Below are 13,722 nucleotides of genomic sequence, written 5' to 3' on the forward strand. Positions count from 1 at the left end.
CCGGAGGTAATGCCGGTTGTCGGCGGACCTCACCTGCGCTGTTTTTTGCGGCGACGCGAGGCTCGCGACTGCCGCCGCTGTTTTTGTCAACTTTCGCGGCGGTTCCCACAGACGCCGCTAAATATACCGTCGACGCCGTCTTAATCGTCATTCTTTCGACTTGCGTGCACTTTTTCAACCGCCGTTCTTTTGTTTCTGTTTTTTGCCCCGACTACTATCATTTGTCATCCCGGCTTTTGGCAGTGCCGTTTAAATTATTATGTCATCGTGTTTCGTTAAAACTGAGATGAACTTGTCTGTAAAAGATTCACTTCACCATCTTTACTTACAGCAGTTACGTGTGCACCTGCCGCGTTTGCAACATTTTCCGCGATTTTATTGCAGGCATAAATTCGTAAATTCAAAACTCTCGCACGGATCGCTCGAACGTACCGTAAGTTTATGCTCAAGGCGTTTATTCGCGTTTCGGCGCCAATCTCGGTGTCGGCGGCCTTTATTTGTGTTCTTATGAGAGCCGGCGTCAGCGCGACGTGGGATCGTTATCTTATCGGCCGGCGCCGACGCCGCGACGCTGCCTCACCGACAAACATCGCCCGCTAATCCCGATACAACAGCATCGGTGTCCATTACTCAGGCAATTAGCCGGCGACGTTATCGTCTCGTAACCACCATTTACAAGTGATTCCGTGCCCACACGCCATTTCACCTGGCCATTACCACAGCCAAAATTTAATGATGTCGTCTAGATATAACCGTATAAGAATCCATCTGTTAGCGACGCGTCGGCGGCGGCATGGCCGATATTTATTTAGCCATAATTGCTTGTCGGCTGGCTGGCGCCGGCGCCAAGCGCGCCGCGCGGCCGCCTGCGCCCCTCTCCCCCCTCGCGCCGGGGGGCGGGGGCCCCGCCGGAGGGGGGTGCGTCGGCGCAGGTACGCTCACCACACTGCGTAAGCTCAACTCGATTTTCGTGATTGGTTTTTTTTCGATTGTCTGATGTTTTTGGGTTTTGTTGGATTTGTGAATGGCTGTCTTATTATCGACGTTGTTTATGACTCTTTTATGCGGAAGTCTGGCGTCGTTTGTTTAAAGTTTAGGTATTAAAACTGTATGGTTTTCTAGACGTTTATCGGTCGAATGTTTAGAGAACCATTGAGCGAGGCCCATTGACAAGCGCCTGAGCGGAACCGGTTGCTCCCGTGCTTGCGAAACTGGAAAAAATAAATATATATCGTGTTTATTAGCAAAGCGATCGGAGGGGCTTGAGACAGCTCGTAAAACCAACAGACCACACACTACATCAAGCTATATTAGTCTTATCGGCAGAACTTGAGAGACCTAGGAGAAGGCATTGAAATAGGGATTTTGCTTAAGGAGACGCTCCTGCGCATTTGGTATTGTCTGTTACGATATTTATACTTTCTCTTTTTAGCTTTTAACGTCATGATGTTTAGGTACGAGTATTATTATATTGTCAAATACAAGTCAGCTTTGGTCAACAATATGATTAGGTTATATCATTTACTATCATTATTATTAACAAAGATATTAAACATAATAAATAGTTGACCCCCATTAAAGCACACTGAATAGCGCACCGGGCACTAACATAAGTATTTATTACCTGAACTGAAACGTTTGATAAATCGCTAAATACGACCATAAGATCCGGAATTTACGATATCAGAATCATATCTAAGAACTGCTAGTGTTAGAATAGAAATATAAGCGTTTAACTATCTATATTATTGGCCATTGCTGCAGGTAACTATAGTATACATTCACAAAACACAAAGTTAAAAGTTATGTATTCCCGTAATTGATATGCAAGAATTTGCACATTACACACAGCGTATTTGCCTAATGATTAAGATTCCACAATCACTCTTCCCACTATAAAATTCACAAGAAAACAATATTTCTGCTCATTTGGTGTTTTACTAATGACTGTTAATTAATTCTTCTTCTAAAGAACCGCCAAAACGGTCACTCCACCAATGTAGAGACTAATTGACTATAATTAGTAATACATCTCTACGTGAAACTTGCTTAGTTTGGCATTAAAATTCAAAGGAGCCAGGAATTGCAGTTTTATTCCGAACGGGCATAAATTAACTTTTTCCTGGCGTCTTACGTCGTACTGGCCATGTGAGGAGAATTTCAATTGTCTCCTTATAGAGCATTTGGCTGTAACTTTACCTCATCCCGTAACTTAATGGCATCATTTATTTCTAATCGAGTTCTTTACGAGCCTTCCTTCATGATTACATATGTGGATTGCTATATCGTATCCGTTTATTGCTTATAGTTTTCTGAAGCTCAAATACTTAAACATTTTTTGTTGCATCTTCCAATAGCGGATGCCCAAAATTCTTTCAACTACATGCGTTGCTGTCACTACGGCATGCGATCGACACAATTGAAGAAATTTACAGACGTCAAGCGACGATAGCTGTGTTCATGCTTAGAATCTTACTTTTCTATACTGTTGTTTACAATGTTTACGTCTAAGCTGATCCAAAATAGCTTAACCTTTAGCTTAATATGACGTCAAACTTCCGTATGCAACGTTTCCGGTGTGCTGACAAGTTGACAAGGTCCACTAGCGGCTGCATTCTATCGCCGAGAGTCAACGATCCCTGCGAATTTTTGGACTTGGACCAGCCGGCCTGTAATATTTCAGATTGTGCACGTAATAATCTGGCTGGAAATCAAAGTGCGATGCTAGGTGATGAACGGCTTGAGATTCTTTAGCGGCGTCTTTCTTCTTGTAAATAAGTTTATCAAGAATTTTGATGATTCAAGTTTAAATCGAATTCTATTATCTTCTCATCATTTTCTGTTTAAGATATTATCTACACGAAATTAAATTCTCTGAGCAAATTCTATAAACATTTGAGCTAGTTTCCTTCAATGATACCATTGTTGGAAGTTGGAATTGTCTATTTGTTCCGGCTATCAGACTTCCAGGAAGTCACAGATTCCATTACAAGTAAATCTTAGCGTTGAAAAGCTGAACTCAAATATAAACTCATTTGAACTGCCGACAAAATGAGCTGTCGTTAAAGTCTGGAACCAGACATGCATCTAGGCTAGACGCAGCTGTCCGACAGGTGGCAGCACTACACTACAGGCAGCGCGTGGGCGCCGGCGCCGACGCTGGCGCCACCGTTATAATTCGGGCGGGCTATTTCGAGCGATTCACACGCGTTCGTTTTTTGAATTTTAGAAGCTTTAGGTGGGGTGCGTTATTGTTTAATTTACCGTGGCGGTTTCACCTTCCTTTCTACTCGATTATTTTGCCTCTTCCTTTCTACTGTATTGTCTTGCGGACGGTGAATTATCATTAGAAGTTTACGCATCTTCATGTTTCGTATATTGAAGTAAACATTTGTATTTAACTTTTTTTTACACCTTATTCATTTATTTCAGATGAAATAGTAAGGTAAGTATTTGGTTTATATATATTATGACAATTAAGACATTGGTATTTTTCTTTCAATTTAAGATGTTTTCTACCAAAATCTTACTCATAGTAATACATATTAATATTGATATTGGTAAGTACCTAATGTAGCAAAAAGGCAAATAATATATGAAGTAAATTCAAAAACTAGACTTTAAAAGTGAATTTGTTCGTTCCTGTTGTCCTTGAGACACTGCCCGCGAACCAAACGCCACAATGTTTAGCCCGCTGTCTCTGATTTATAGCATTTTAAACTTTATTTATTATTTGTTTATTTTACATACCGATTTTATTCGAGATTTCTTGCATATTATGATTTTTGAGCCTGGATTTTGTTGTGATTTAACATTTATTTTCGCTTTTAAGACAAATGGTATAATTTTGAAATGTTTAAGTGTTTTAAGACTTAAATACTACTCTAAATCATTAGGTAGCTGTGAATTATTTAATATTTTCTCAAAAAAATTGTGTGCTATTTGATTTATGGATTTTTTTTAGAAATACTGATTCAGCACCACCAGTGAATTTATTTAAAGCACATCTTAAGATAACGTTTTAATAAAATATTTAAAGGTAACACACGTTCTTGCCTTAGTCAACATTCGCGTATGTGTAATGTACACAAAATTCATTTATTTACATACAAAAGATTTCAAAATCTGACGTAAGTATTCTTAGTCGATTAGTCACTGTATTTACCTATCGTGTTCCTTTTATTGAATTTAAATCTCTAGTTTGATTTTATTCATTAATTCCGATTTGCCTAGCTACTAAAATAATCTTTTTCAGTACATAAATAATGGAGAAGGCTGAGCAGGAAAGCAACCCTGGCGCTAGGCCGGGAAAACGCTAGGTTGAAGAAGAAGAAGAAGTACATAAATAATGGTGGTTTTTCGGTACTAGTTCGCAAAGTACCTACCAAGGGCATTTCTTGTCAGGTCAAAACTACAAAGGGCCATAATTAGGTACTAAAAACCGGCCAAGAGCGTGTCGGGCCACGCTCAGTGTAGGGTTCCGTAGTTTCCCGTATTTTTTTCAAAAACTGTTCAACCTATCAAGTTTAAAATAATTTTCCTAGAAAGGTTTTATAAAGATCTACTTTTGTGATTTTTTTCATATTTTGTAAACTTATGGTTCAAAAGTTAGAGGGGGCCGGGGACACATTTCTTTTTGCTTCAGGAGCGATTATTTCCGAAAATATGAGCATTATCAGAAAATGGTTTTAGTAAACCTATTCATTTTTAAATACCTATCCAACAATATATCACACGTTAGGATTGAAATGAAAAAAAAAACACTCCCCACTTTACGTGTAGGGGGGGTACCCTAATAAAACATTTTTTTCCACTTTTTATTTTTGCACTTTGACATGGCGAAACTATAAGGGTTCCTAAAAACGTACTACAACACCCTTAACTAACCATCGGTAGACTCGATGCTCTAGTTATAAGGATTACAAATGTATGTAGGTACAACTAACAGTGTTGCTGATGGTACGTGTAAGTAAGTGCGTAGAGGGAATTCGTAACTCGTGTCGATTGAAACACTCCCTTCGGCCTTCGGTCGTGTTTATTTGTCGGCACTCGTTTCAAATTTTGTCGTTCTTGTATCCTGATGTAGGTACTATTTTATTTTACTTATAAGAATCAGGAACTAAATAAATAAATATAAATAAATAAATATTATAGGACATTCTTCAGATTGACTGAGTTCCACGGTAAGCTCAACAAGGCTTGTGTTGTGGGTACTCAGACAACGATATATACCATACATTAAAGAAATCCATGACTCAGGAACTAAATAATAACGCAACGTTCATCTACAAAAGGTTACCACCGGGCAGTTTTCCATCGATAAAGCAATAAGGGAGTCTAGATTGACCAGGGTGCGTAGCCGAATGGCACAAACGCTCACGAAACGCTCACGAAACGAAACGCTAGTAGATATCTATCCCTATCGCTCTTGCGTATTGGCGCGACAGAGCCGGACTACGTTTCGTTTTGTCGGAGAAATGCCATTCGGCTACGGGGCCGTAGCCGAATGGCATTTCTGCGACGCGAAACGAAAATGAAACGCCGCGAAAGGTAGTCTGGCTCTGTCGCGCCAATACGCACGAGCGATAGAGATGGATATCTAGGAACGTTTCGTTTCGTGAGCGTTTGTGCCATTCGGCAACGTACCCTGTTCTCCAGTCGCCGCCGAAGGACAGCCGCGGTATTTATTGTACAGATTCAATGCTCAGATTAATTACACATGCCGAGCTCGGGTACTCGCCACCGTTCTCTCTCATCAGCCAGCATTCCGATCGACGCCTATCTAATTCAAACTCTATCTAAAATTAAACAGAACCCATTCTTCATTGACTGATTCCTTCAATAATTGAAACACGATATATCACGCGCGCGCTGCAATTTAAACCTTGAATTTATCTAGTTTCAATTCATTTTAAACAGCCACGCGCTTTGAAGTCATGAGCTAATGACTTGTAATTAAGACTTGATTAAAATTGCGCTTAATTCCACTATTATACAGTTGGTTTTCCTTAGGTTCGATTTGGTGGTTATGACGTAATAGTTTGAGAAGAAATTTCAGTCACGCCACTTTGTATTTATACATTACTATGTGTACTGGCGATCTCGTTGAGCGTACGATACGCGGGCTCGGCAACCTCGGCGCTTCGCCTCTAAACTGTGGGCTCCGTTCTTATTGGTTACGAGACTTGACTGAGAGATCTGGGCAACCAGCGTAACATAACTTTGAGATCTTTCAAAACTATGTCGGTACATTGTATTGCTACTTTGCTACGCTATGAGCGAGCGACCCAACTCGTTAGGCCTGATGAACTTAATTTGGTCCCGGTGGTGTCGTCTTGAACCATAAAATTCAAGTGTTATAAAAAATACAGTTTGGTTCTATAGGAATTTCCTTCCGCGAATTCTCTGGCTGATGTAGACTGAACTTCCCACCGAGTTTTCTCGAGTAAAGTATGAAGTTCTTCAAAATAAAAAGTATTGGTTTTTATAGGATCATCAACTCAAAAGTAATTGGGCTTGCTGACAATATAGAAGAACTTTAAGCGTCTTCTTCTTTTCCCGCGAATTACTCTTGGCAGACCAATCGCGGACACGATGAATGACGGACGATTCTACACCAGTTCTTTCTGGGAGATGCTTCTCCCTAATAGCTTTAGGCATAGGTACCTATGCATAAATCTCATCATCGTGCTCAAAACAATAGTTGTCTAAATAACGCTCGCTAAGCATTAGCAACACTTGCGCACTACACATAGCTCCCGAGTTAGAACTGATATTATTTATAACATGATGCGTTTAGGGTCATTTACTTCGTCTTTTTCTGCTTTCAGTCGCTGACTCACATTGTTTTATTGCGTGCAGTTGTCCCAACAACAGGCTGGGAACGCGAACTAGTTCTGTTGCAAAAACTAGGGAATTTAAATATTTTTTCTTTAACATTTTAGGCTTACAGTAGAAAATATCGGAACTGGTACAAAATTGGAAAGATTGGCAGAATTATTAAACTCAAATATGGTCAAAAACGGGGATATAATAGATAAATAGATAGATTTTTACACTTTTCTTCAAATTTTTCTTTAATATATTTAAGAATAAAACTATTATCACGTCAATTTCAAGATTAATTTCGATTTCCTAATATTTAGTCTTAAAGAACTCTTTAGAAGGTTGTTTTGAGGCCGAAAAGCATTCCATTGAATTAAAAAAAAATTGTATAATTTAATTTGTATTCGTATTGTCGAATCTCCAATGCAGTACGGTACGTGCATTTACTTTCTGAGATGGTTGAAGGTTCCTTACCTTTTGCATATTTTTTTAATAAGTGCTTAAAGCGTCATGGTCAGTATCATATGATGCTATTCAATATACTCTATGGTCAGAACCTTGTATCCCGTTGCATTATGTACTTGGAATGAACTAAAATGGTCATAAACGTAAAAAAAATACTAGACATTTATTTATACCTGGCCCCAATTTCATATAGGTGACAGGTGCGACAATTGTCACAAAATATTACATATGTAGAATTATTGGTTTCACCACGCTGACATCAGGTGCGACAATTGTAGAATACAATTGTCACGACTAACCATAGGGACAAATGTATAAAATTGTTAATAGTAGTTGACTCAAATGGCAATAAGTAAATTTATTTAATGGATATTTTTATGTTTATTGGCTGACTATAAATATAAATGCCTTTGTTAACTTCGATAAAACTTATTTAAAACTATTCATTACCTAAATCCGTTCCCACCATTATATAATTTTCTTCGGTAACATTATTTATGTGTATCAAGTAGGCATTGGTTATGTGTTAGTATTTTATTTCAAAAACAATATTGCAGTATGGATATAATAAGAAAGATGACTATCTTAAAATTGATTTCCGACCGCAAATTCGTGTTATTTGATAAATTTGATAACAAATTAACATCCGCAATGAAAGTTAAAACTTAAATATAAAGGAATAGCTCAGCGTTTGATTGAAACGGGTGTATGGCAAAGAAATAGAAATATCTAAGATATATACCTAACTTGGCACTGTACTAAGTATTTAATAAGTTTGAATTATTAATTATTAAGATATATAAAATTTATTTCTTATAAACGTGAATAAAAGAAGAAAAAGTAAAAACATTGACCATTACTACAATAAAAATATACAAATAACAAGTAAAACAAATTAAAACTATTCTAAACTAATAGTTAAAATGCTTAACTAAACTAAAAATATTTGAATTTGGAATTCGGTGTACCTAAATACGAAGGTAACTCGTTCATTTAAAAACGCTCAAATTAATTTGAGGGTATTTGTACAAAATAATATTAATGATAGCTTCTACATAGGTATGTAGTATTTTTTATGATACATAAGTTTAAAAACACAATTTAGTATAATAATACATATAACGCAGAGAAATCTCAAAAATATACCTAAGTACTAATAATGTTACGAAGGGGCCAATAGCGTTTACTAACAGCAACACTCTTAACTAATCATCGGTAGGCTTTATGCCCTTGTAATAAGGTACTAACATTGCTGCCGATGATACAATGATAAAATAAATTGAGATATCCGTAGTTTGCTACAAATTTAATTTCATATTTACGTAGCATTATTGAAACTTATATCGACGGCGAAGTAACAGGAACTCCTAACTAAGTACGAAAACCTAAGTATATAGGTAGGAATTACTGTCACTATCACTAATAGTGTCACTATACTACTCGCATGGGCAGCCATTTTGAACAACGCGTTTGTCAACCACAAATTACTACAATTGTCACACAATTCGACACATCTTAATCCTCCTGTCGAGATTCACCGACAATTCTACAAATATGTCGCCTAGAAATAATAATTATTGTTTCACAACATAATTGTAATACATACAATTGTAGCAAAATGCCTGTCATGTTTGTAAGCAATTCTATAGAAAATATTTTATAAAATTGTAATTTGTCACCTGTCATCGACAATTGTCGCTCGACATATGTCACTGACAATTGTAGCCGTCCGTCGTCCATCGAATAACGCAAATAAAAAAAAATTCGGGTCCAGATTTAGAGATGGGCTTTTTGCCTCCAGGGCTTTCTGCCCCCTTTGGTACGTACGTAGTATAGTAGGTACGATACACATTTGGTCCCAAGATTCCTATGTTATGTTTACTTTTATATTTGGATGTGGTTCATTGATAAAATGCGCGGAACCCAAACTATTGGCGACACGTACCCGGTGGCGCCAAATTGGAAATCATCGATTGCGTGCTTGGCGTTCAAAATTGACAATTTCTGGCTCGTCCTTTGTTTGAGAGAGAATATCTACCTTTCCTTGTAAACACTTTATATATCGAGGTTTCGTTGTTGACTGATTATTATTGTGAAATATGTATTTTTTGAAAAATTACGTGTTTTTTTTCTTTATTATTAACTTATTTTTGACCTATTTTGTTGTCAAATCTGGCGTTCGAAGATCAGATATTATTTTTATGTTGAAGATTTTGACTATTTTTATGATAGTTATTGGATAAATCTTCAACTCTTCATAATTTAAAAACAAAAGAAGCATTGAATAGGGTCTAATAAGGGTATATTTCTAATAAATAAAAAACTTCTTTAACATATAAACACACACCATGTCCACATATTAGATACCAATCAGAAACCTTAAGCGCACTATAATAGTTCCAAAGACAAAAAACACCACTTTTCCAAAATTATTTCTGTAATTCAACTCCAACGATCAAAATTATGAAAATGACAGTTCCCCAGATTTTACTGGATCAAAGTATACGTTGAGGATCAAGGTTCGGTTCCCGGCGGGTAATTACGGTCGGAATCCTACCTGGCCGCCATGTTTGTTTAACGTTCTTTTTTTGACGTAACGCGGTTGGCCCGACTGGTCGGGCCAGTTTGAAATTAGAACTTTTATTGTTTTTAAAACTGATTAATTATTAATTATTTGCATAATCTTGTTTGAGTTTGGCTTGATCGTGATTACCTTTGGTATTTGAAGGTTGCTCGACAAAAATCAAAAAGGTAATCACGGTTTTTATAAGTTTAATGAAAATAACCGTGAATCATTCTAGTTTTTTTTTCCTTTAAATGGTCTAGATGCTTCAGGAATTATTTTCTTTTGCCATTGGTAGTCTAAAGTTTCTATTCTGTAATTGAAACGCTTAAATCAATAAGTTATTGGTAATTTTATATATTTAAGAACCTATATGTTATATTATAATGTTGTATGTTTGTTACAGAAACCCCTCCCCCGCCATACACGCCGTACGCGATGGATGACGTTAAAACTAAGGGTGAGTTTTCATTTATATTGATATAATATTATAAATGTCAACTTTTGAAAACTATTTAAGTAATATATTATAATCATATCATCATAATACGTGCTGTGTGCATTTATTCTCTGTGTATTGTGGCATGTTGATCCAATTTTTATCCTACACTAAAACGAGTTGTTTTGTTGCCTTAAAATACCATGTTATTTTCAAGGAGAAATAAATAAATCTTTCTATCAATCTATCTAATTTCGACGACGTCTAATCATAATCATTTATTTCTGAGAATATGGTACAGTTTTGGTTGGTGATATAGGTGTTATAAACATATAAATAAAATAAACTCTAGTTTCTGGACAAGTCAAAAAAGTCAAAATTTTTGCCTGGCCTTGGCCTTAGAAGTCAGGAGGATGTTCTATTAAAAACATTAAAATGCAATATATCACGATCGGTCGCCTATTTGTACCCATCTTCACCATTTCCGTCAATAATTTATATCCTCCGTTCCCACGTGCCTTTTCCCGAAAGCGATTGACACATCCCTGCACCGAGTAGATTAAAAACAAATATATCGGCCCCAGCGTGGTGCCTAGGTAAAAACTGACGTTACCGCCAGGGTTGCCAGGTCAGCGGAAGTGGTTTCAGCGGTTGAGAGTCAAACCTTATGGTACCATGATTAACCTTTAAATTACCTACTTGTGAAATAGATATTGATTATATTGAAATACATACATATAAAGATTTCATCTCCATTGCTCAAAAAATCATATTAAATTTTAGTATTTCTGTGATAGTTCCAAATGGAAAAGGAAATTAAACTATTTTAGAACCATTTTCTTACGGCAATAAAGCTAAACACCAATAAATTTTATTGAAATACTAAAATTTTTGGGTGACATGATGACATCATACACCTATCGTAGTTTTTCGTCCTTAAATTCTGGAAGGGAACGGCATTATGCGAATTTTTGTCATTGGACAGCGTACCGCGTAGCCTGTGTGGTGACGGGTTAAGAATTTCACCACCCCCTTTCTTCCCGTGGGTGTCGTAGAAGGCGACTATGGGATATGGGTTAAATTGTGGCGTAGGCGAGAGGCTGGCAACCTGTCACTGCAATGTCACAGTTTAGTTTTCTTTCAACCCCTAATTTGCCAAGAGTGGCACTGAAGCTTTAGTAGTTTCATGTGTTCTGCTTACTCCTTTATGGGATACAGGCGTGATTGTATGTATGTATGTATGGACAGCGTACAGTGCGACTGTAGTAAAATAATAAAAATGGTACTAGGTACATTACATAATCAATTTCCATACAAAACTGTTGCCAGTCGCCACGTTTAGCATTTACAGGTATGCGATGCATTTAAATGCGGCCGTTTCAAGTTTGTGGAGAAAGAGAAGAGATATGAAACTTATGGGATCCAATACACTCGTCTTTTTCAGCACAGACAACTTTTTTTTTCAGTATACATGTATGCCTGGCAACCCTGCCTAAAAACGCCACTTGATGTTTACCGGGGCAGCACACATTAATAATGTAGTTTTAAGATGGCGGACCGCTGGAATGCGCGGTAGGGATGAGACAGTGTCGATACTGATGCACTTTTGATCACGATGGTTTCGATTTAGGTCAGGAGCATTTTTATTATCTAGGACCTACCTACTATTTTTTTTTATTTATTTACTCAAAAAAGGTTACACAGTATTATTCTAATTATAGTATTTTCGCCAAACTGAATGACAGTTTGTTGGCGAATGCAAGCTTAAATATGAAGTTTTTAACCATGCAAGAATTCTTTATTAAAATGATATTTTTCTTTTAAAAATCCATGAGCTTGTTTTTGTTTAGATTGCATAAAAAAATAGTAGTTTCAAAGATGCTGCCTATATTTATAAAATTTGATATTTTGTTTTAAATATGAACGTAAAAATTGTGAAATCAAAACAAAAGTGTGAAAGTAAAGCATAATTAATTTTCTTTCTTACAGTTAAATTTTTTATGGAATCTTTTCTGTTTTAAATGAAATTCTATTACTTACATGATTTCGTGCGATCTGAAAATTGCGTTGAAAATATCTAAGCTCGACTCTGGCAAAAATATTTTTTATTTTTTAAATTGCTGTTACGTTTTGTTGATTAGGACCAATGTTTACGAATAAATACAACAAGGATATTGATATTACAGATATTGCTTTTATCTGGCTAGAAAAATTCCGTTTTCTATGTGACGTCATATCCGGGTGTCACTGGTGTCAGACGTCAGACCAATGACGCGATGGACTTAGACCCAAATCCTAATCTTGATACTATTATCGATACTACTAGGCTTCTTCTTCAGTACTTATTTAGGCCACTTCTGGGCACCTATTAAATTTTTTCCCCGTGATTAAATAAGCTACCTGATTATTTTTTCTAATGGTAACAAAAGTAGCTGTTCCATACGTTTTATATATTTACGGAAGTACGAAAAACTATCGTAGTCATACCAAGCTATCTTGTCGGCGATTTTGATGACATAGATTGTGCAAATGTGCACATGGTATGTATTTATAAATGTATTTTTTTATGAAATTAAAGCCTGCCCAGGTATATATGACTATTGTCAAGAGGGCGCTGTTATTCTGATGTATGCAGTGACTACTGATATGCCGACGGAAAATTTCCAAATTTCTGAATTTTTCACATAGGAAAACTTCGGAAACTTTCCAATGGACAATTGTATGGATGGAAACTTTCCATTTCATAAATTTAAATTTCCTTTATTTTTCGTGAAACTTGCGTGAATTTTTCAAGTAATTAAGGATTTTTTTGGAAAGTTTCCGCAACTTGCACATCACTAGCGGTGACAGTTCAGTTTAGTATGAAGAAAATAGTTCCAATAAAATTTCGTAACATGGCGCGTAGTCGTAATATTTCTGATCAGGGTGGCTAGCCGAATGGCACAATCGCTCACGAAACGCTCACGAAACGAAGCGCTAGTAGATATCTATCTCTATCGCGCTTGCGTATTGGCGCGACAGAGCCAGCGGCGTATCGCTTTCGTTTGGCGTCGGAGAAATGCCATTCGGCTACGGGGCCAGGGTGGCTAGCCGAATGGCACAATCGCTCACGAAACGCTCACGAAACGAAGCGCTAGTAGATATCTATCTCTATCGTGCTTGCGTATTGGCGCGACAGAGCCAGCGGCGTATCTGTCGCGCCAATACGCAAGAGCGATAGAGTTAGAGATATGTAGCTACGAAAGAGATATTGTCGTTAGCGTTTCGTGAGCGTTTGTGCATACGGCTACGCACACTGCTGGCTTTATGGTGATAACAACAGTGGCATAGTCCCGCTGCCGACATGGTTTAATATTACATTAGTCAGTGGACTACCTAATCATTACATTACATACTTAATACTAAGTTCGTCAGCACTTATATATTGTAT

General features: G+C 37.0%; 1 protein-coding gene across 1 annotated transcript in view; it reads left to right on the plus strand.

Annotated features, from left to right (window-relative positions):
• LOC125241078 (mothers against decapentaplegic homolog 6) overlaps positions 1-13,722 on the plus strand; it is a 48,930-nt gene that overhangs the window by 4,795 nt on the left and 30,413 nt on the right. The window contains exon 2 of the mRNA XM_048149391.1: positions 10,260-10,313. Within this exon, the coding sequence (XP_048005348.1) occupies positions 10,260-10,313 (54 nt within the window). The remainder of the gene's footprint in view (positions 1-10,259; positions 10,314-13,722) is intronic.

This window comes from Leguminivora glycinivorella, chromosome 2 (assembly GCF_023078275.1).
Source record: "Leguminivora glycinivorella isolate SPB_JAAS2020 chromosome 2, LegGlyc_1.1, whole genome shotgun sequence".
NCBI lineage: Eukaryota > Metazoa > Arthropoda > Insecta > Lepidoptera > Tortricidae > Leguminivora > Leguminivora glycinivorella.